The sequence below is a fragment of the Petaurus breviceps genome, unplaced genomic scaffold, assembly GCF_028583685.1.
Source record: "Petaurus breviceps papuanus isolate PSGF00001 unplaced genomic scaffold, PetGlider_PUasm1.0 90919, whole genome shotgun sequence".
NCBI lineage: Eukaryota > Metazoa > Chordata > Mammalia > Diprotodontia > Petauridae > Petaurus > Petaurus breviceps.
The window spans coordinates 14,581,096-14,606,224 of record NW_027187378.1 but is presented as its reverse complement, the minus strand read 5'-3'; the positions used below and the strand labels follow the sequence as shown (position 1 = coordinate 14,606,224).

Here is a 25,129-nt window from a genome sequence, read left to right as displayed (position 1 = left end):
TCACCTAACAGACAACTCAAACTGAATGTCTTATAGGCATCTTAAACTCAACACACCCAAAACAGAACTCACTATCTTCATACCTTCTGTAGTAGCAAGCACCCTAGCATACCCAGGATGGCCTTCTAGTACAGGTTCTTTGATCTGCTTTTAAAAGACTGCTCAAAACGTGACCAACAATCCTACTTCTAATTACATTCACTAGTTCAGGGAAAGGTCAGTATCCTGAACTTGGAGAAAACACAAGCAGAGAAATGATCACAAAGTCCATCAGACAGGGCTCTAGCTGTCTGAACATAGCAATATTGCTATACACTTTATAAACATCACTGGATTGAGGAAGCACAGACATCTAAGCAATTAGGGGGCTCTGAACATATGGCTACTCAAGAGTCTCACCAGGAAACCAAAGCATCCTTCTCATGAGTGAACCCCCCAAAGTAAAATGTCAACCTCCTAGAACATATAACAAAGACTTGGCCCCTGATTGACTCAAAGCCAGAGGCATGAAATCTACTTAACTCAGCACAGCTGTGAATTATCAGGGTTCAAAGGAGATCAGTCCTTCAGATGTTTACAATTTAGCCTGAGCTTGGGAAACTTAAGTCCAATAAGAAGAAAAAAAAAAACAACAAAAATCCCACCTTGCCTGTACTTACACTTTCCTGTCCCTCCACCCAGGCAAAGATACCTCATTTCACCTTCTCAATTTTTGTCAAGGTCACTACTATCCTCCCAGTCACCCAAATTTACAACTTAAAGAATCATCCACAAATCTTCATTTTCTCTCACTACCTACAACCAAAGCTGATAGATCTTGTTAATTTTAACTCAGTGACATCTCTTTTGTCTGTTCCCTTTCTTAGTTCAGGCCCTCATTACCTCCTACTTGGATAGACTATTATAACAACCTCCTACTTGGTCTCCCTGCCTCAGATCTGTACCCTCTCTAACCCAACCTCCCCACAGCTGTCAAACTGATATGCCTAAACACAAGTCACTGCCTTGTTCCGTAAGTTCCAATAGCTCTCTATTGACTCTAGGATCAAAACCAAATCCCTCTGTTTGGTATCTAAAGCCTTCCACAAGCTAGCTAGCCCCTACCCTTTCAGATTTATTGCATATTACACCTCTTTAGACACTCTGTGACGTAGCTATGCTGACCACCTTACATAAGACATTATATTTCCCATCTCCATACCTTTATAAAATATGTCTCTCATGCCTGGAATATATTCTCTCCTCATTCTCACATCTTACGATCTCTAGTTTTATTCAAACTGAGCTCAAGTGCCACCTTCTACACAAGACTTCTGTTTTCTCTAACTGTAGGGTACCCTTCCCAAAATTACTGTTTATGTGTTTTGTATAGATTTACATGTGTTCCTCTTCTTTCTTCTGATAAAATGTAAGGCCCTTGAGGAAAAGATGTGATTCATTTTTGTCTTTGTATCCCCAGCACTGAGAACAGCATACCACACAGTAGGAATATAATAACTGTTTGAGTTAAGGGAATGCATTATGGGCTAGATCTCTCTCTCTCTCTCTCTCTCTCTCTCTCTCTGTCTCTCTGTCTCTCTGTCTCTCTGTCTCTCTCTCTCTCTCTGTCTCTCTCTCTCTCTCTCTCTCTCTCCCCCCCCCAGGCCAATTTTTTTCTCCCATTCTTGAAAGAAAGTACCAGGGAGCTTTTTGGTTACTACCCTTTGTTGGTAGTATACCCAGTACAAGTGCTTACCTCTGAAACAAAAGTCTTTTAGTGCTGACCTCCAACAGATTTTCCTTAGGGATGTTCTAGGCAACTTAAGGTCAGCCTGGACACAGATAGCTGGTAGATAGCATGATCCAGGGAATCTCATGTTTCCATCATCATCCCTGTCCTATGTCTGTGTTCTTCCCCTTAAAAGAGGTTTGTAGGGATGGCTAGGTGGCGCAGTGATGGAGCACCAGCCCTGGAGGGGGAGTACCTGAGTTCAAATCCAGCCTCAGACACTTGACACACTTACTAGCTGTGTGACTTTGGGCAAGTCACTTAACCCCAACTGTCCTCCAAAAAGCAAAAACAAAAAAAAAGGTTTGTAGATTTGGGGCCTGCTCCAGGTTGCCCTTTCTTCATCTTCCTTCCAGTTTCAGCTTTTATGGAAGGGACTTACAGAATTGGAGCTTTGGCCCAGGGAGAAAGAAAATGCCTGCCTCCAAACTCCCAATATCTTGAAGATCTAGTCAATGCTATATAAACCTCATTTGAGAAGCTAGAAAGGTTGGCTATTCTATTCCTCCTGCCACCACCTTTGCCCAGCATGGACTCATATCTGTTTGCCACTCTGGCCACATGGTTAACTTAGAACTTTCTAAATTTCCTTGTCATAGTTAAAGCTCTGGGTAATGGTGTGAAGAGCAAATTGGAACTGAGAGATATTTAAGGCAAGAAGATGGTTGAGGAGAGAATATTACAATTTTCTGGGTAAGAGGTATTAAAGGTCTGAACTAGGATGAATTCAGCAGGAGTAGAGAGGAGAAAATAAACTCAAGGAGGCAAAGTCAATAGGATTTTGTAATGATTGTATGTGGGAGTTGAGAAGAAGAAAAAGTAAAAAAAAAACTTTTAAAGCTGCCAAAATAATCTCCCTTCTTTCTATATTACTCCCTTGCTCAAATATTTCAATGGTTCTCTGCTACCCACAGGATGAAATATATACAAATTAGTCTGGAATTTAATGTCCTCCATGACTTTGCTCCAATCTGCCTTTCAAATTTTATTTCAAATTATTTCCTATCAGATATTTTGTGTTCTGGCCAAATTGAACGTCTATCTGCTGCCCAAATCCAAGAAATCATCTGTATTCATTTTCATACCTCTTTATCACTGCCTTTCAGAATTCCTCTACACTGATCTCCTTGCTATCTTACACACAACACTCAACTTCCCTTTGTGCATTTGTACTGGCTGTCCCCCATGCCAGGAATATTGTTCCTCTTCCTCATCACCTCTTAGCTTTCCTGGCTTTCTTTAAGACTCATCTCAAATGCCTACCTTCTGCAGAAGGCCTTTCCAGGTCCCAACTTCCCTTCCCATCAGTGCCTTTTCTCTGAGATTACCTTTCCATGAATTCAATTATCATCTCTATGCTGATGATTCTCAAATCGATTTATCTAGATCTAACTTCTCTCCTAACCTCCAGACTCACATTTCTAGTTGAATATCAGATATCTCAAACTGGATATTCCATACATATCTTAAGCACAACATGTCTAAAACTAAACATTCTCTTCCCTCTCCCCCATAGCCTCCCTTCTTCCTTCTTAACCTCCCTATTACTTTTGAAAACACCACTATCCCTCCAGTCAACCAGGCTCACAACCTAAGTGTCATCATCAACTCCCCACTCTCTCACCCTCTATTATCCGTTCACTGTTCAAGTTCTGCAGATTTTCCCTTCAAAATATCTTTTATGTATGTCCCCTTCCTTCCTTCTGATACTGCCAACAATATGGTGCAGACTCTCAGCATCTCAAACCTGAATTACTGCAAACAAGACACTCTATGTCCTGATTCCAGGCATTTTTTCACTAGCTATCTCCTATGTCTGGAATACTCTCCTTCCTCATCTTCATCTCCCAGTTTCCCTCAAGTTCCAACTAAAATCTTACTTTCTAAAGGAAGCCTTTCCAACTCCCTCTTAATTCTAGTGCCTTCCCTTTAACTGTTTATAATCCACCTGTATAATGTTTATTTATACAAAGTTGTTTGCAAATTTTCTCCCCTATTAGACTGTGAGTTCCTTGAGATCAAGGACTATCTTTTGCCTTTTTTGTTATTCCCAGAATGCAGCACAGTGGCTGGTACCTATTAGGTGCTTAATGATTACACAAGGCAATCTCCTAACCCCATGCATTTTCACTAGCTTTCCACCATGCCTAGAATTTTGTCTCTTCTTAACCTCCCCTCCTGGTTTCTCTGGTTTCCTTCAAGTCCTATCTAAAATCCTACCTTCTACAGGAAACCTTTCCAAATCCCTGTTAATTCAAGAAGCCTTCTCTCTTTTGATTATCTCCAATTAATCCCTGTCTATTTCTTGTTTCTACATAGTTGTTTGCAAGTTGTCTTCCCTGACAGACTGAACCAGGATCTGTATAATGCATTTCTTTGTGTCCCTGCTGCTTAGTACTGTACCTGGCACCTAGAAGGTACTTAATGAATGCTGCTGACTGAATTACTTTTTTTCTTTTTAGCTCTGTGAGGTTCAAGTTCATATGATTATATCAACAGATGCAGAAAAAAGCCTTTGACAAAATACAACACCCATTCCTATCGAAAACACTAGAAAGCATAGCAATCAATGGAGCCTTTCTTAAAATAAGTAGTATCTATCTAAAACAAAGAGCAAGCATTATCTATAATGGGGATAAAACTGAAGCCTTCCCAATAAGATCAGGGGTGAAGCAACGATATCCATTATCATTACTATTATTCAGTTTTGTACCAGAAATGTTACTTATAGCAGACCAGAAAAAAAACTGAAGGAATAAAAATAGGCAATGAGGAAACAAAACTATCACTCTTTGCAGATGACATGATGGTATATTTAAAGAATCCTAGAGATTCAACTAAAAAACTAACTGAAACAATTAACAACTTCAAAGTTGCAGGATATAAAATAAGCCCACATAAATCATCAGCATTTCTATATACTACCAACAAAACCTAGTAGCAAGAGATAGAGAAATTCTATTTAAAATAACTACAAACAATATAAAATAATTGGGAGTTTACCTGTCAAGACAAACTCAGGGATAATACATAATTAGAAAACATTTTCCACACAAATAAAGACAGATCTAAATAACTGGAGAAATAGTAATTGCTCATTGGCAGGCCAAGCCTCTAACAATAAATAAGATTAAATCCCTGTACTCAAGATTATAATCTAAACTAACATCTACAATATATTCACAAGGCAGAGTATGAGAAATATCATATTATCATAAAAATGATGATCCTACCTAAGTTAATTTATTTATTCAGTGCCATAACAATGAAACTAAAGAAGAATTGTTTTATATAGTTAGAAAAAAAATAACAAAATTCATCTGGAAGAACAAAAGGTCAAAATTATCAAGGGAATCAGTGAAAAGAAAAATGTTGAAGGCAGCCTAGCAGTTCCAGATTTTTTTTTCTTTTTGGAGGGGAGAAGGTAGGGCAATTGGGGTTAAGTGACTTGCCCAAGGTCACATGGCTAGTTTTTGTGTTCCGTGTCTGAGGCCGAATTTGAACTGAGGTCCTCCTGACGCCAAGGCCAGTGCTCTATTCACTGAGCCATCTAGCCACCTCTGCAGTTCCAGATTTCAAACTATATTACAAAGCAGTAATCATCAAAACAATCTGATACTGGCTAAGAAATAGAAGGGTGGATCATTGGAATAGATTATATCCACAAATGCTTGATAAACCCAAAGATCTAAGTTTTGAGGGTAAAAACTCAACATCTGACAAAAACTGTTGGGAAAACGAGAAAGCAATTTGACAGAAACTAGGACAGACCGATATATTACAGTGTATACTAAGATAAGGTCAAAATGGATAAATGATCTACATGTAAAGGGTGATATCATTAGTAAATTAGAGTACTAAGAAAAAGCATACCTGTCACATCTATGGATAAGGGAAGAGTTTATAATCAACAAGGAGACAGAAATGATTAAAGAAAGTAATATGGATGATTTTGATTATATAAAATTAAAAAGCTTTTGCAAAAACAAAACTAATGCAGCCAAAATTAAAATGAAATTAGGAAATGGGGGAAAAAATAGAAAATTTCTCTGATAAAGATTTCATTTCTCAAATATATAGGGAACTGAGTCAAATTTTAAAATTAAGAGCCATTCCCCAGTTGATAAATGGTCAAAAGATATGAACAGGCAGTTTTCAGAAAAAATCAAAGTTGATCACTAGTCATGTGAAAAAATGCTTCAAATCACTACTGATTAAAGGAATACAAATTAAAACAACTCTGGAATGGCTCACACCTAACAGATCGGCTAACATGACACAAAAGGAAAATGAAAAATGCTGGAGGGAATGTGGAAAAATTAGGACACTAATGCACTGTTGCTGAAGTTGTAAACTGGTTCAACCATTCTGGAGAACAGCTTGGAACTATGCCCAAAGGGCTATAACAACTGTGCATACTCTTTGACCCAGCAATACCAGTACTACCGTGTTTCCCCGATAATAAGACCTATCCCGAAAATAAGCCCTCCCCTTACTGTGTAAGATTCCTCTAAAATAAGCCCTCCCCCGAAAATAAGCCCTATTAAGATTGCTACTGTAGTGAAGGTGATCCCCTGCGCTACACGCTACATTACTGTACCCTCTGTATGCACCGTCCCCCCCCCGTGAAACGCACGCCACACTCTGAGCTGCATCCAATCAGAGCTGCAGTAGTGAGCGCGTCATCCTGTTCTTCCCCAGTGATTTGCTTGCTGGTGCCATTGAGAGCAGTGCCGCGGAGGAGAGCTGAGGCAGGACAACATAAGCCCTCCCCTGAAAATAAGCCCTCTGGTGTTTTTCTTTCCAAAAAAAATAATAAAACAGTGTCTTATTATCGGGGAAACACGGTAGGTCTGCATCCCAAAAACATCAAAGACAAAAGAAAAGACCTATTTGTACAAAATATTGCAGCAGCTCTTTTTGTGGTGGCAAAGAATTTAAAAATAAGAGGATAACCACCAAGTGGCTGAACAAGTTGTGGTATATGATTGTAATGGAATACTATTGTACTATAGCCAGGACAAGCAGGATGGTTTCAGAAAAATCTGGGAAGACTTTTATGAACTGATTCAAAGTGAAATGAGCAGAAGCATGAGAACATTATACACAGTAACAGTAATATTGTAAGGATGACTGACTGTGAAAGATTTAGCCACTCTGATCAATACAATTATTCAAGACAACTCCAAAGGATCCATAATGAAAAATGCTATCCAACACCAAAGAGAGAATTGATGAACTCTGAATGCAGACTGAAGCATATTTTTTATACTTTATTTTTATTGTTTTATTTTGTGTTTTCTTTTACAGAATGGCTAATATGGAAATATGTTTTGCATGACTTCAAAAAAATGAAGTGCTTTGCAAACTTAAAAAAAAATAAAGTGATTGTTCTTTGATTTCTGCTAAGCTAGTTTAAATCCTAAATATTAGGTAAACAAACTGATTATTCTCCTAGCTTAGGGTCTTGCTTTTGTAAGAAGTTATTAAAAGTAAATAAGATTCCCATAGTACTATGCCAATTTATTTCCTGCATATCCTGTACAAAGGAATGCATTATTATTTATATAACTTTAGTTTTTAAAGAAACTTGTATTAGAAACAGGGATATTACTCTGTGTATGTATATATATATGTGTGTGTGTGTGTGTGTATAACACATATGTGTATACATACATATATATCACACATACATACTGGTTCTATGACCCTTGGGTAAGTCACATAAACTCTCAGGCATTTCTCTAAGACTTTAAGTTGCACAGAAACCATAGATTTGTATTGGTCAAGGGAGTTTTCTCACTAGGCATTTTTCTATACCAATGAAATCAAGGATCTAGTCTCTATCCTTAAAGATGATATGTTATTTCAATTAAGTATATTTAATTTAAAAACGGAATATATGTCAAATTTGAAATATGAAATTCCTAAGATGCTAATGTGGCTCGATTTTTATTTTGGCTAAGAATTCTAGGATTAAAAAATTACTCAGAAAATTTTAGAGAAGATATTCTTAAACATAAATAAAAACCACCCTATTCTAACTGTAACAACATTTTAAACTATGTTAACACCTATGTGTTGCTCCAAAACAAGTAAACCTACAATAACTTGCTTCTAGTTTATGAAAAAGTTAATGGTAATATATGCAAGAAATCAATCAATCAATAAGCATTTATTAAGCAATTATTCTATGCCAGGTACTATATATTGGAAATATACAGAAAGATGAAAAAAAAATTGTGTAGGATAAAAATTCAAGATTGCAAATATAAAAACCAGCCATGTTTTAAGTGTCATTGATACTGCAATACTAAGAATGAATGTATCAGGAATGGTTGAGAAGGAATAAAATGATTTAGATTTAAAACATGTCAATTATTTCATGGTCAAATGCCAAACAGGAAAACCTGCTCAATGGCTCAGGAGTCCAACACTACATATCCTATTTTGTGTACATCTAATGGAATATGAATTATTTGTCATTAAAGGCTTTCTTAGATAGGTCAAGGTTGCCAGAGTTCATTGCTTTGTATCTTATAGTTTAAAGAATGCTCTAAATTCAATGTTTTTAACTTTTTAATCTATGAGGGAAGAAAAAAAACTTCCTATAAACTGAGATTAATGCCTGCTAATGCACTGAAGAAAGAAAAACTGAAACCTTCCCTCTACTATAAAAACAAAATAGTGTGGCCTCTGTTTCTTTTCTGATAAGAGTCTTAAATACCAAACAGTTAACTGCATAATAACATTTACTGGCAGCCAGGCAGCCTGCTTAGCAGATATATAAAGCAGGTAAAAGGAGAAAAAGTTAATTTCTTGGCTGAATGATTCCATCGGTAGCTATAGGGCAAACTAGAAAGTCTTTTAGTAAAGTAGCAGTTGATTCTTCTATCAATCTGCAGCACACATACTCTTCCAAGGAATGCATTAAATATGAAAATCATATCCCGTTATCATCTGTTTCCAGCTTTCAGCCCAGTAAGCTTTTCTTAATGAATGCTGTAGCCTAAGGGACAAGCATGCTGTTGGCTTTTCTGAATAATGGAGTGATGCTACCATTTTTGCTTATTACAATATCGACTAGCTGAGGGGGTTTCACACATAGTCACAAGTGACTACTCTTGCCAGCATGCTCCAAGTTATTACAAGATGTTTTTAGACATTTCATCTAAAAGAGCTTTACTGCTTTTAGTGAAGAAAACATCTATGGTCTTGAACTGTATCATTTATATGGAGATAGGAAGAAGGATTAGAAGCCTGCATTATGGCAGATATATAGCAGAATATATTTAAGTATTCCTTGTCAATCTTTTTGTCTGTTGCTTAGATATGCAATCATTTTTTTCACTTCTTCTGTGAAAAAGGTCAAAATGTACAAAATTATAAATACAAAGCAAGAATCAAAATAGCACATTTTATTTATTTTTCATTTAGAACACATTTCAGAGTTCATAAAATCACTGTTTCCTAGGAAAATCAAAAGGTAGGCCAAAAGACATTCAGCTTTCCTTTCTTTGATTTTTGTCCTTTATAATAACAGAATTGTGTCTTTCAGTAAATCTAATAAGAATTGAAAGCAATAACTTGGTCATTAAAAATTATTTCAGATTTAATTAAAATTATAACAAAATTATTTTTAATAAAACTTCATTTTTAATTATTAGCACTTTAGAAGTCCTTAGGATAAAATTTATTTATTTTGACTTTTTAAGTACCTTTTCATAATTGTCTTGGAGTATGCCTTTCTCTTCCAGGTTTTTTTTTGTTGATAGGTGTATCTTCTTTATTTGAGCTTCATATTCCATCTAAATACAAATAAAACCAATACTAAAAATCATGTTATGATCAATAAATACCAATTTCACCAATTATAGAGTATAATAAGTAATAAAGTAGAAAATAAGAACTGATTCTTGTCACTCAGAAATTCTTATCTCAGAAAATTAATGACATCAAACAAAATGAAAGATGTCCAAGAATTCATGGAATCACAGAATCTACATTAGTTATCTATGACAATCTCCCCATTTTATAGATGAAGGATCCTTTTTGTAAAATTTTGCACATATTCCCACCTCTCCCCAAAAAAAAGTTTGCTAAGTTTTCTATCATCACTTATTAAGGCCAGTAAAGCCCTGATATAAGAAGCAGTTAGTTGATAAATTTGTTTGGAGATTATGTAAAAAAAAAAAAACTTGTGGTTGTCTTTTCATTAACTTTGGCTTTGTGTAAAATGAAAAATTCAGTCCTTTCCATAGCCTATGATGCCATATCAAATGTTTGATATTATATGTACAAAGCTAAAGGGTAATTAATTTAACCACAAACTTACAATTTATTACATTATTTTACAACGAACCAGAAGTATGAAATATAAATTTGCCAATATCACAAATAACTATAGAAAGATATCTTCATCAACACAACATTTCTATTTGAAGTGAAATAATCAGACTTCTGCTTAAAAGCAGAGCAAGAAAGCATTGTTTCAGTAGGTCATTGATTAAAAACTTAAAACATGATTCAACACTATGGTCCAATATACACACATATATTATTATATATACCTATATATTGCTCTCTCTATATATATGTCAGAAGATCAAAAGAATTTAGCCATGCTACATTACAATTCAAAATATATCTGACTGATATGTAACAAAGCTTATACCTCAGATCTTCATCTAATAAAAGGCAAAATCTACACCTTAGTTTCAAATATAAAACAAGTAATAACATCTGAAATAGATGTTTCTTAAAATATTTTTAAAGCTAAATTTCATCTGTTGCCCCATTTTGCTGACACTTTTAAAAAATTTACAGAATGCTACGAATATAAAACAGATTAAGTCTAAAATGGATACAATTTTAAGTGTTTTAAAACAATTACAAATGATTGAAAAAAAATAAGCCAAGAGGAGGAAGATAAAGAAAAAGGAAACCAAGGAAAGAATCTAACTCTTTAAATATAGAAACTATTCCTTTAAAAATATTACTTAATTTTCTTAGCCCTTAAAGCTAAAAATGGACATTCTGTACAGACTTAAGAGGATAGCTAAAAATGGACATTCTGTACAGACTTAAAGGATAAGTGTTTTTTTAAAGAAAAATACTAACAACAAATATATAACAACAAATAAAAAAAATACTAACAACAAAAAAAGAAAAATACTAACAACAAAAACAACAAAGTTTAGTTGGTCAAAATATAATTTTTTTACTTCCATACAGAAAATTTTACCTAGTCTATAACCTATAAACTTAATTACAATTAATTTTCACAAATGTTACATGCACACTGGAGTTGTGCCAGTGTTTTACCATTTTCTGTTCATCCATTTCTGAGTGGTAACTGCCAAAGACAATGCCTGTTCTCAATAGACACAAGTGCTTTATTCAACTCATTCTACCCTACTAAATGTGAATTGATAGCAACATAAGGACTTGGAAAAAGGGTAGAAAAGCACATGTAGGACTCCAGTCAGGACTGATATCAATGAATTTGAAAGATTTACTGAATGGTGAGTACTTTCTTCTAAATTAACACTGTAAATAGATATTGTACATCTTGAAATCAGAATTGATAATTGATATAAAATATGATTTTTTCACCCTGGGGAATAGAGATCATCTAAAAATTCTTTACTCTTTCCTAGCTTTGTAATTTGCATACAAATAGAGGTAGAGTAAAAAGTATTAAAAGTCCTTTCTGACACATAATGGCTGTGTGAACCTAGGCAAGTTGCTGAACCTCTCAAGGCCCTGGACAGCTGTACAAGAACTGTTAGGTTGCAGAGCAGTTGCAGATCTGTATTATTAGAAGGGGTTTTATCACTAAGTTTCTCACACCAGTGATATTACAAGCGGGAGAGAGAGAGAGAGAGACAGAGTATTTCAAGGTTTAAGCTATTAAAATTTATATTTCAAAACCAATTCTCAGTAATACAGAAAAAATACCAAATTATTATTTCCTGGATTGTATAATATTCAGATATATATTTCTATATTTATAAATTTAGATAACCACTCAATATATGTCACCCTTTCAGCTAGTTAGTTATTTTACAAATTAACTGACATGTATTCCTATATTATAAAGAATATAATCTACACTAAATACTTGACAGCAATCCTTTCAAAACCTTTTTTATTCAAGTTTTTAGCACTGGATTAAAGTTCAGGGACCACATTCTTATCTGTCTAAATTTCAAAAACCATCTCAAGTTTTCTCAATTTCTTCTCCATTCAGGTATCACAGCTTTTATTAATTTTATTTTCATAGTATCTTAACATCCTACTCTACTCTCACTTGACAAAAGCAGCCTACTTCACTTCTTTTTCTTCCAAAAATCTCCTTCAGGTTATACTTCTTACTATTAACTCTCACTACTTTGGGTCCCAAATTACTTCTATCTATACAGTATCTTCTGATTCTAGGCACCTACATAAATAATCTCTCAGATCTCACTTTACAAAATATAGCTTTAGTAAAATCCAGGGTATTAAACTGACCCAAAAAGTACATTAAAGCTGATCTTTATGTTAACTTTTTCGTTTGCACACTGTACTGGGTATTATACTTGATACATACTAAGTCTGAATATGGAAGGATTTTTATGTTGTACTCATGGTTTACTGCTGCTGAAAAGTAGATTGATACAGCATAATATAAAGGACAGGTACACAAACTTAAATGTTAGCAATTCTTTCATTCCTTAGACTAATGCATCTAAAAAAGTTTTCCCTGAGGTACTGCTTTTTCTAAAGGCTAATAAGAGATTCTGCTTCTGGCAGAATCACTAGGGTTATCTTGCCAGTACTGATGATTTTATTTATTGTATCCTCACCAGTAGCACATAATAAGTTAGTGCTTAATGAATGCTTAACTATTAAATCTTCCCTTATTATTTATTGACTCTGTCCTAATTACCTTTATTCATTTCCTTCATCTTATCTGCCTCTTTTCTGTAAGTATGTCTATCATTATCCTGTAGTGACTTAAGGGTTAGGAAGACCTGAATTCAAATCCTACTTCAGTCATTAACTAGAAGTCTAACCCTAGATAAATCACTTCAGCTCTCAGCTTCCTCATTTGTCAAATTAGCAAACTGGATTAGATGACTTTTAAACTCACAACTCTATATGATCCCTATTATCACAAGGTTCATTCTATTTTTGCTTCCTCAGCTTCATACTTCATAATCAACTCTCAATAATCACCATATATTGTTCACTGTTTCTTGTGACAGTTATATGTTTCAACATTTATACATTTTGATAACCACTAAATGTCTCTTCAACAAACAAGTCATGTTATTATGATCATACTTTCCAAATTAACTGAATATATGATTAAGAGGTTGAAAAGTACTATTAAAATATATACAATTTTATAATTACATGGAACAGAATCATATTGATTTCATTTCCTTAATGCTGCACTTGCATTTATTGGTAATTTATTGTTACTGGCAATGTATGTGCCCCAAAGAAATTCTGCTATGAAAGATTTTAAGTTCCTTTGAGGCAGCTCCTGTGAGGGCAGGGGTCAGGGACATCTCTTTATCTCACAGTATTGCTGACATAGTGCCCTGCATGTAGAAAAGCTCAATAAACATTTGTTGAATTTAGGCTGGGAATGTAAACAACAGCAAGAGTAACAGCAATAAAACCCCCAACAAACATACAGAGAATAAGTTCAGGAAAAATGATTAAAACAAATGAGACAATTCTGTTACAACTTTGTTAAAGTTAATATACACTTTTTAAAACAATTTGCAAAAAGAAATATCCATTCATGTTTTTGTTCTGTTTTATATTTTTCTCTAACCTTTAAATGTAAATTAAAGTAAAATAAGTATAATTTTTAAAGGAATTTAAATAAATAATGTCAAAATTAGTTACAAAGTTGGGGGAACAGAAAAGAAAAAACATAATACTTCCTAAATACTCAATTTCAACTTTTATTATTTCTATTAGGTCCATTTTTCTATCAGATAACTAGCAACCGATTGAGTAGACAATTGCATAGTTTATTTAACTAGATAGAAAATGGCACTTTTAAAAATCAGTTCAATTTTTCAATTAAATTTAATTCAACAAATATTTACTGAGTACCTATTATGTGCAAAGAATTATGATGGGTATCAAGGGGTGAATAAGACAGGGGACCTATGGGGCAGCTAGGTGGTGCAGTGAATAGAGCAGTGGAGTCAGGAGGACCTGAGTTCAAATCTGGCCTCACACATTTAACACTAAAACTAGCCATGTGACCTTGGGCAAGTCACTTAACCCCAATTGCCCTCCCCTCCAAAAAAAAGCAAAAAAAAAAAAAAAAGACAGGGGACCTACCCTTAAGAACTTAGCCTAGAAGAGAGAAAAAGACAAGTTCACAAGTAAATATAATATAAAGTATTTTATTTCACATTGTTTATGTTCTTGAAAAAACAAACCACTTCTGAAAAATGTCTCTTTTTACAGACTCAAAAAAGTACACAGAATTTCTGTAAGGCTTTGTTTTATCATACCATTTTAATGGCTCTTGGACAGTCTTCTAATTCATTGTCTGACTAGAAGAAATCTGAGAGTCCCAACAATTTCCTGTGTGGAACTTTGTCTATTTATGCATTTCACAACCCTAATAGCTGGTATGTTCTTTTTGATGCTAGGTAGACAGAGTACCAGGCCTGGCATCAGAAAGACCTGAGTTCAAATCAGACCTCAGACACTTACTAGCTAGATGACTCTGGGCAAGTTAATTCACCTTGTTTGCCTGAGTTTCTTCACCCAGCTAGTGTCTAAGGCTGGATTTAAACTCTGGAAGAGGAATCTTTCTAACTCTAAGCCTGTTGTTCTGTCCACTTAACACCACCTAGTAGCCCTGAGACAGAGTGATAGAAGCATTGTTTTAGCAGGTGATTTCACCAACTGGAGAATAAAACAGAACAAGAGAGTTTGATTAAACAGAATTCAATTGTTTAGGTAAATTAGCTATGCCACTCAAAAAGTAAAAGTTTAGAGATTAATTGGTATTGCATACAAAAATGTGTATAGGAAAGATTCAGTAGAGTGTCAGACTAGAATGGCAGGGGGGAATATGAGATGGACTTAAGAAAAGTAGCAAAAATAAAGTGAAATGATGAATCAGAGTATAACAATATAGTTTTGAAGTTTGTAGGGCTTTAATCAAAGTCTACCTGAAGAGGAGAAAAAGCAAGAAAGAAGGTCTAAACAGAGATAAGACAAGAATGAGTAGAAGCTTAAGAAAGGTGGAGCCCCTTTGCACTGAGTGTGAATGAAGGAAGGGTAATGAGAAGTAAGGGTTTAGAGTTTTAGAAAGGCTTAAGGAAGTTTTTGATCCCACTGAGATAAGGATATGAAAAACTTTTTGGAGGGATGACTGTGAGCAATTTCAGATAGACAATACAATGATTATCAAACAGAAACTATAGAAATAAATTTGCAGCATGGAATTGAGTTGTTGTGGTTCAGTTTCAGTCTTTTCTGACTCTGTGACCCTATTTGGGGTTTTCTTGGCAAAGGAATTGAGTAAAGCATACTAAAATTCTGTCCCTGAAGAACCATTATAAGGCTGTGTTCCCATCCTTAGAGCCTCATGGGCTTCAAAAGAGGGAGATGGGGATATACGATTGCCACCATAAATCTCTGAATGTAAGCTAACTCAAAGCAGTAGGCTCTATAATTTGAGATGTTAGGAACTAATGGCCCTTAAGAAAACTGAAATTTTTAATATTACCAACTGTGATTATAAATCAAGATTTGATTTGACTGATTTGTCCTCAAATTAAATGGTCTCATTTAAATTTGGATGTGTTCTCCTATTAGGGTAATTGTGGGAAATCAGAACTTAATGCCAAATCTGCCTGATATCTGACATTAAGGCAATATGTTTGGAAACTACATGGATCAGGAAAATGTGAGTGCAAATCTGGTCTCAGATGCTTACTGATTGTGTGATTCTGAGCAAGTCATTTCACCTCTGTTGGCTTCAATTTCATCTGAAAATAGTGCTAATAATGGCACCTATCTCCCAGTGTTGTTGTGAAGTTCAAATGACACGTAATTGTAAAGTATTTAACACAGCGCCTGGCACATAGTAAGTACCATATAAATATTAGCTATTATTATACTTTTATTAAGTATATTTATTTCAATGATTCAATGATTTCAGTTTTTGCATGCAATTAGTATAAAATTAGTATAGAATGGATGAGAGGATCTATAAGAGGATTCTTATATTGATGTTTTTTGACTAGGAAAAAGTTTAGTGTTATGTTTTAAAATTCATAATAATACTGTTTATGCTATTGCTAGGCTTCTAATATTTTTAATTATTATTTTTGGAAAATGATTGCCTGAAAAATTATATTCATGTGAAAAAATCATACCAAGAGGGTGATACAATTGTATCATTAGAAAAATAACTTTCTCTTTTAATCTGGATGCTGTTAATTATGAATTGAGCTATTAAAGAATGTGGTCACAATGTTTTACAATTGTTAAGTATTTAATTGGGTATATTTTGCTTTAGAATGGTTAAAGTTTGAGGGCACTTTCTATTTGCGCAAGGTCATAAGATCTCATCAACCTTGCTGAAAACATGTTGTGATATTCTAAAGTAAGGAAGTGGTTTGATGAGAAACTAGGACCTCTCACAGCTGAGTGTAATGGTAGTGGGGCTTTGAAGATCTTCCCTGCTCCTTAATGAGCTTAAGGGAATTTGAAAACCTTCCCTGCTTTGAAAATAAACTCAGCCCCTTAATAAACTGAATGTAGTCACAATAGAACTTGTTGTGGGAGGAGTTTGCTGAAGAGTGGGGCAGAGCCCACAGGAAGCTGGGAGTTAGAGCCAGCTAGATGGTTGGGAGGAGAGCACACGTCTGAGGGAGTCAGATAGGCTTGTGAGTAAAAGTTGGTTGGTTTATGGGAATGCCAAAGGGTGGTCCGACTCTCTGTGCCCTTGTGGCTTATTGGCTTCTTTGCTATTACGATAGAATTGGTTTATTGGTTTGGGGATTAGGTTTTCTGGTGTTTGAATAAATGTTTTGCTTCTGTCTTCTATATAGAGAGTCTGTTATACTTTGTGATCAAGCACCATGCAGGTATATTTATAGTGATTGTGGGCACTGTAAATATTGCATTGGTGCCACACTGAGGTAAAAGGTTTTACAAATTTCTGTAAAAAGGAGTAATTCTTATCTGACAGATACTGAAGGTACATTTTTAAATCAATTTAGTATCTACAGACCTTATATTTAAGCATTTTATTTTTGCCATAGAAGCTAACAGGCAATATGGATACTTATTTTTTTTTTGCTTCCTTCTTTTTTTTATTAATTTGTTTGTTTCCTTTTAGTTTACAGGATTCAATTCCACAATTCCTTGAGTTTCACATTTTGTCCCCCTCCCTCCTCTCCCCCCCCATGGCGGCTTATAGTCAAGTATAGGATCTGTAAATACTTTCACATTATACATTAATTAGGTTATAAGGACGGATTGTACCAGCTGGAATGAAAAATGGTAAAGAGGACATAAAACCAAATAAGAGAAGGAAAAAGATCAGGTATTTTGCTTCCACCTGGATATAAACTTAGTTCTTTCTCTAGATGCACATATTTCTCTCCATCATGAGTCTTTTGGGATTGACTTATATCACTGCATTGCTAAGAATAGTCCAGTCTATCAAAGTTGGTCATCACACATACGTTGTGTCTGTAGTTGTGTACAAATTTCTCCTGGTTCTACTCTTCTCACTCAGCATCAGTTCTTTTAAGCCTCTCCAGGTAAATATGAAGACCGTCTGCTCCTCATTTCTTATGGCACAATAGTATTCCATAACATGCATATACCACAACTTGTTCAGCCATTCCCCAATTGATGGGCACCCCCTTAATTTCCAATTCTTTGCTACCACAAAAAGAGCTGCTATAAACATTTTTGTACATATGGGTCTTTCTCTCATTTCTATGATCTCTTTGGGATATAACCCTAGGAGTGGTATTGCTGGATCAAAGGGTATGAAAGTATTTATAGCCCTTTGGGCATAATAATATGGATACTTATTAGTCTGGAGGCTTACAGCAAGTAGCCTGAGTCTGTGAACTATCTGATATATTTATTGTATGTGTGAAACTCCAGAATGTGATGGTTCTTAATTTTTAATTATTGATTTCTGCTCTAGGATATATTTAAATTAAAAAGTATGAATAAGGCCTTATATGTATTTTGCAACAACATGAGAAAAACAATAAGCTGTAACTAATGGAATTTGCTATTTGAGGTGAAGTGTCCTGGGACTATAATTTAATATAGTCCTGAATTCTCTGTGTGTGTGTATGTGTATATACATATACACAGTGCATATTATTGAAGGGGGATAGGATGATAAGATAAAGATGTAAGTTTTTAATTTTAATGGAGTTGTATCTACAACTATGATATATACATATGTGTGTACACATCTATATCTATAGATGTATGTATGTATAGATGTGTGTGTGTTGGCTTCCAAATGTTTCTAATAGAATATACAGGTTTTAGGTATGTTTTAGTAATAGGTTCTCAAAATTGGATTAAGGATTTTATATATAAAATCAACTTAATAATTGTAAAGAAATATTTAAATAATGCTTTCCCCTCCTATTTTGAAGTCTATATGATAATATTTAGAAACAGAAGGATTCATTTTGCAAGTTAGACCTTCATGAATGCTTTTAAGATTCCTTCTTCAGCTTGTAGATGGCATTATCCATATCAGGTACAGGGTTCCAATAAAGACAGAAAGAGCAAGTGGTATGTAAAAACTAAAGTTCTCTGAACTTTCAAGTGAATTATGAATTCCTAAATTTTCTATCTTTCCATTCCACACTAGAGAAGGCCACGATCTGACACAGAGAGATAGATGACAGAAAGATACAGATAGATAGATAGATAGACAGACAGACAGATAGATAGACAGATAGATAGACAGACAGACAGATGTTCTTTCTCTGGAGACGGATGGCATCTTCTATGATAGGTCCTTTGTAACTGATTTGAATATTTATAATAGAATTGCATAATCATTCACAGTTATTCTTCGAACAATATTGCTTTTACTGTATATGATGTTCTCTTGGTTCTGCTCATTTCACGCTTCATTATTTCATGTAAGTCTTTCCATGTTTTTCTTAAATCAACCTACTCATCATTTTTTATAGCACATCAGTATTTCATCACAATCATATACCACAACTTGTTTAGCCATTCCCCAGCTGATGGATATTCCCTCAATTTCTAGTTCTTTGCCACCACAAAGGGAGCTACTATAAATATTTTATTTTGTTATTTATTTATTTATTTACTTTTAGTTTACAACATTCAGTTCCACAGGCTTTTGAGTTCCAAATTTTCTCTCCCTTCCTCTCCTGCCCCCTCCTCATATGGTGGCAAGCAATCCAATATAGGTTCTATAAATACCTTCACATTAAACATTAGTCAAGTTGTAAAGAAGGGTTATAACCAATGGAACGAATAACGAGAAAGAAGGAACAAAATAAAACAAAAAAGAGACAGAAAGTAGTTTTCTTCAATCTGCATTCAGACTCCATAATTCTTTCTCTAGATGTAGATATCCCTTTCCATCATGAGTCTTTTGGAGTTATCTTATAGCCTTGCATTGCTGAGAGGAGCCCAGTCTATCAAAGTTAGTCATCACAGATATGATGTGTAATTATGTGTAACGTTCTCCTGATTCTACCCCTCTCATTCAGCATTAGTTTATGTAAGTCTCTCCAGGTTATTATGAAGTCCATCTGCTCCTCATTTCTTATTTGCACCATAGTATTCCATTACATTCATATACCACAACTTTAGCCATTCCACAATTGATGGGCATTTCCTTAATTTCCAATTATTTGCCACCACAAAAAGAGCTGCTATAAATATTTTTGCACATATGGGTCCTTTACCCACTTGTATGATCTCTTTGGAATACAGCCCTAGAAGTGGTATTGCTGGGTCAAAGGGTATGCATTTTTTTATAGCCCTTTGGACATAGTTCCAGATTGCTCTCCAGAATGGTTGGATCAGTTCACAACTCCACCGACAATGCATTAGTGTTCCAATTTTTCCACATCCTCTCCAGCATTTATCATTTTCATGTTTTGTCATGTTAACCAATCTGACTGGTGAGATGTGGTACCTCAGAGTTGTTTTGATTTGCATTTCTCTAATCAATAGTGATTTAGAGCAATTTTTCATATGCTTATAGATATCTTTAATTTCTTCCTCTGAAAACTGCCTGTCCATATCCTTTGACCATGGGGAATGACTTATATTCTTATAGATTTGGTTTGGTTCTCTGTATATTTTAGAAATGAGGCCTTTATCAGAGACAATGGTTGTAAAAATTCTTTCCCAATTTTCTGCTTCCCTCCTAATCTTGGTTATACTGACTTTGTACAAAAACTTTTCAATTTAATGTAATCAAAATCATCCATTTTGAATTTTGTAATGCTCACTGTCTTTTATTTGTCATAAATTCTTCCCTTCTCCATAAATCTGACAGGTAAACTATTCCTTGCTCTCCTACATTGCTTACAGTATCAGTATTTATATCTAGATCATGAACCAACCCATTTACATTTTATTTTGGTATATGGTGTAAGATACTGGTCTATGCCCAGTTTCTGCCATACTATTTTCCAGTTTTCCCAGCAGTTTTTGTCAAATAATGGGTTCTTATCCCAGAAGCTGTAGTCTTTGGGTTTATCAAACAATAGATTACTATAGTCATTGACAACTGTGTCTTGTGTACCTAATCTATTCCACTGATCCACTACTCTATTCCTCAGCCAGTAACAATTAGTTTTGATGCCTGCTGCTTTATAATACAGTTTAGAATCTGGTATGGCTAGGCCACCTTCCCTAGCATTTCTTTTCATTAATTCCCTTGATATTCTGGACCTTTCATTCTTCCAGATGAATTTTATTACTATTTTTTCTAGCTCTATAAAATAATTTTTTGGTATACTGATTGGCATGGCACTAAACAGGTATATTAATTTAGGCAAAATTATCATTTTTATTATATTAGCTCAACATAACCAAAAGCAACTGATGTTTTTCCAGTTATTTAGATCTTACTTTGTGTGAAAAATGTTTTATAATTGTGTTTACTACAAATATTTTAGAACACATAGGTTCTTTTTCTTTTTCCCTGATCATTTGGGAAACAGACTTCATAGTGGTATGGCTGTATCAAAGGATATACAGTTTTATGATTCATTGGGAATAATTCCAGATTGCTCTCCAAAATGGCTGGATCAGTTCACAGTTCCACCAACAATGTATTAGTATACCAATTTTTCCACATCCCAACACCTGTCATTTTTCCCTCCTATAATTTTAGTCAATTTGATAGGTGTGAGATGGTATTTCAAAGTTGTTTTAATTTGTATTTTTCTAATCAATAATGATTTAGAGCATTTTTTGATAAGACTATATATGTATGTGTATATATAGAGATCTATCTACATATATACATACATACATTTATCTATGTATATTATATCTGTCTTTATATATATATATACACACATATATATATGTAATCTTTGATTTCTTCATCCAAAAACTATTCATATCCTTTGACCATTTATCAATTGGGGAATGACTTATAGTCTTACAAATTTGACAAAATACTCGATATACTTGAAATATGAGACCTTTATCCTAGAAATTATCTATAATTTTTTTCACCAATTTTCTGCTTTCCTTCTAATCTTGCCTACATTTTTTTCATTATTGCATTTCTTTGCCTCTAATGTTTCATGATGTTCATGCTGCCTGCAAGAGGGATATGTCCAAATTGCTTTTATTTATTGTTAGGGAATCAAGGTCATTCCTCCTGCAACTTTTAGTTAATGTTACATGTACAAAACCATTTTAATTTAATGTAATTAAATTAATTTAATTAATTAAAATGTAATTTTACATCTCACAATACCATCTCTTATTTATTCATAAATCCTTCTATGAATAAGTCTGATAGTTAATATGTTCCATGTTCTTCTAATTTATGTGATATCTCCCTTTGTATCTACATGTATCCACTGTGACCTTTGTTGGTAAATGGTATAAGATACTGGTCTATACCTAATTTCTGCCACACTGCTTTCCAGTTTTCTCAACAGTTTTACCAAATAGTGAATTCTTATCCCCAAAGCTTAAACCTTTACATTTGTTAAAAACAAGGTTACTGGGGTGGCTAGGTGGCGCAGTGAATAGAGCACCGGCCCTGGAGTCAAGAGGACCTGAGTTCAAATCTGGCCTCAGACACTTAACACAAAAACTAGCCATGTGACCTTGGGCAAGTCACTTAACCCCAACTGCCCTCCAAAAAACAAAACATAACAAGGTTACTATAATCATTTACTACTATGTATGTCTACTCTGTTCCAATCATCAACCATTGTATTTCTTAGCCAGTATCACAGAGTATTGATAATTACTGCCTTATAATAAGTTTAAGATCTATTAAATCTCCTTCCTCTACATTTTTCCCCATTATTCCTTTGACGTTCTTGATGTTTTCTTCTTCTAAATGAATTCTGTTATCATTTTTTCTAGCTCAATAAAATAATTTTTTGGCAATTTAACTGGGATGGCATGAATAAGTACATTAGGTAGAATTGCAATTTTTCTTATATTGGCTCTGCCTACCCATGAACAATTAATATTACTCCAACTCTGACTCTATTTGTATAAAAAGTGTTTTAATTATGCTCGTGGGTTCCTAATTTGATGTTCTTCTTATAGGCTTGTTGTTAATTAGGGCTAATTTCATAAGGTTTGAGCTAATTTTCACCATATAAATTAGTTACTGGAAAACTAAATTTAGGAGGTTGTACTAAATTGCATTGAGTCTCGTGACTGGCAAGTTTTAGCAGCATTAACTAGGACAACTTTTCAGGTGACTTGGAACCAGAGAACCAGATATACTAGGAGGAACTTCCCTCAGAGCTGCCCTGAGAATGAGGCAGAATTTAAATCTACCTATAGTCATGCGAAAAAAATGCTCTAAATCACTACTGATTAGAAAAATGCAAATTAAAACAACTCTGAAGTACCACTTCACACCAATGAGATTGGCTAATATGACAAAAAAGGAAAATGATAAATGTTGGAGAAGATATGGAAAATTGGGATACTAATGCATTATTGGTAGACTTGTGAACCGATTCAACCATTCTGGAGAGCAATTTGAAACTATGCCCAAAGGGTAATCAATTAGATCGAGCAATACCACTACTAGGTCTACATGCCAAAAAGATCATTTTAAAAAGGACATGCACAAAAATATTTATGGCAGCTCTTTTTGTGGTGGCAAAGAATTGCAAATTGAAGAGTTGCCCATTGATTGTGAAATGGTTGAACAAGTTATGGTTTATGAATGTAATGGAACACTATTGTGCTATAAGAAATGATGAGGAGGCAGATTTCAGAAAAACCTGTAAAGATTTAAATGAACTGATACAAAGTGAAGTAAGAAGAACAAGGAGACCATTGTACACAGTAACAGCAATACTGTAAGGGTGTGTGGGGTGGCTAGGTGGCGCAGTGAATAGAGCACCAGCCCTGGAGTCAGGAGGACCTGAGTTCAAATCTGACCTCAGACACAACACTAGCTGTGTGACCATGGGCAAGTCACTTAACCCCAATTGCCCTGCCTGCTCCCCTCCAAAAAGAAACAAAACAAAACCGCAAGGGTGATCAACTATAAATGACTTAGCTCTTCTCAGCAATACAATGATCCAAAACTATTCCAAAAGACTGTAGATGGAAAATGTTATCCACATCGAGAGAAAGAACTGATAGAGAACAAAACATACTATTTTCACTTTCTTTATTTTTTCTGTAGTTTTTCCCCCCTTTTGTTCTGTTTCATGGCTAATGTAATGTAATTAATATGGTAATATATTTTACATCATTGTACATATATAACCTATATCAAATTGCTTACTGTCTTAGGGAGGAGAAGAAGAAAAAAAATTTGGAATTCTAAATTTTATAAAAGAATCAATATTAAAAAATTGTCTTTACATGTAATTGGAAAAAATAAAATACTATTTAAAAGAAAACAAAGAATATCAATTTGGTAGCTATGTGGAAGATAGAATGCAGAGAGGAGAGCATGGACAGGATGAGTCCAAACAGGTGGCTATTGCAGTAGTTTAGGTGAGAAGTGATGAAGGTCTGATCTAGTTAGGTAACTATAGAAGTGGAAAGAGAGCAAAAGATATGGGAGATGTTGTGGAGATAAAACTGACAAGATTTGGCAACCTATTAATGATGCCAATGTTGCAGACCTGGACAAAAAAGGTAATGTGAGAAGGTAGTGATGGAGAACTGGAGTCAGGGATAAGAGACAGATATAAATGAGATGAGAGACATTTACAATAGAGGTGACAATTGAATCTAAGATCACAGAGCTTTGGGGCATTTCCAAGATTAAGGCACAAGAAATGTATGATGATCCAGTAAATAAAACTGACAAAGAATAGTCAGTCAGGTTGCAAGAGAAACAAGTTATTTCAAAAACTGAATTTAGAGAGTATTCATGAGTAAGTGGTAATTAACAAAACCAAAAGCAACATGGAAGGTGAGGGCTAAGAAAAGATCACTAGATTTAACAACTGAGAAATAACTTTTTTTTTTAAGCAATCGGGGTTAAGCAACTTGCTCAAGGTTACACGGCCAGTTTTTTCTGGGTGTGGTGCTAAGTGTCTGAGCCTGGATTTGATCCAGGTCATCCTGACACTGGAGCCGGTGCTCTTACTCACTGAGCCACCTGGCTGCCCCAAAGCAATTGGGGTTAAGTAACTTGATCAAGGTTAAGTAACTTGATCAAGAAACACAGCCAGGTATTTCTGGGTGGGTGCTAAGTGTCTGAGCACGGATTCGATCCCCAGGTCATCCTGACACTGGAGCCAGTGCTCTTACGCGCTGTGCTACCTGGCCGCCCCTAAGAAATAACTTTTTAATACTTAAATTTTTATATAGTGTTACTAAACATATTCCATAAAAACATTAACAAAAGTAATCTTCTTAAATAAATTCTAGTAAAACAAAACTGCAATTTCCTAAGCTGTTAGTCAATGAAATATGAGTTGCATGAATCACTGCACCTTAGTGAGAGATATTTATTTGAGATTAACTGCCATTTACTTATATGCTTACATCCTATTTTCTCTGCTAGAAGGTCAGCTCCTTGAAAGCGAGATCATTTCACTTTTGTCTCAGTATCCCCAGGAACTAGTATGTCAGAGGGGAGAAGGGACTGAACCTGTTGTTTCA

At 34.6% G+C, this 25,129-nt stretch overlaps 1 protein-coding gene across 5 annotated transcripts in view; it reads right to left on the bottom strand.

Moving 5' to 3' along the window:
• KIZ (kizuna centrosomal protein) overlaps window positions 1-25,129 on the bottom strand; it is a 235,658-nt gene that overhangs the window by 165,737 nt on the left and 44,792 nt on the right. For all 5 annotated transcript variants that reach the window (XM_069075500.1, XM_069075503.1, XM_069075502.1 and 2 more), the window contains one exon: window positions 9,487-9,576. In XM_069075500.1, the coding sequence (XP_068931601.1) occupies window positions 9,487-9,576 (90 nt within the window). The remainder of the gene's footprint in view (window positions 1-9,486; window positions 9,577-25,129) is intronic.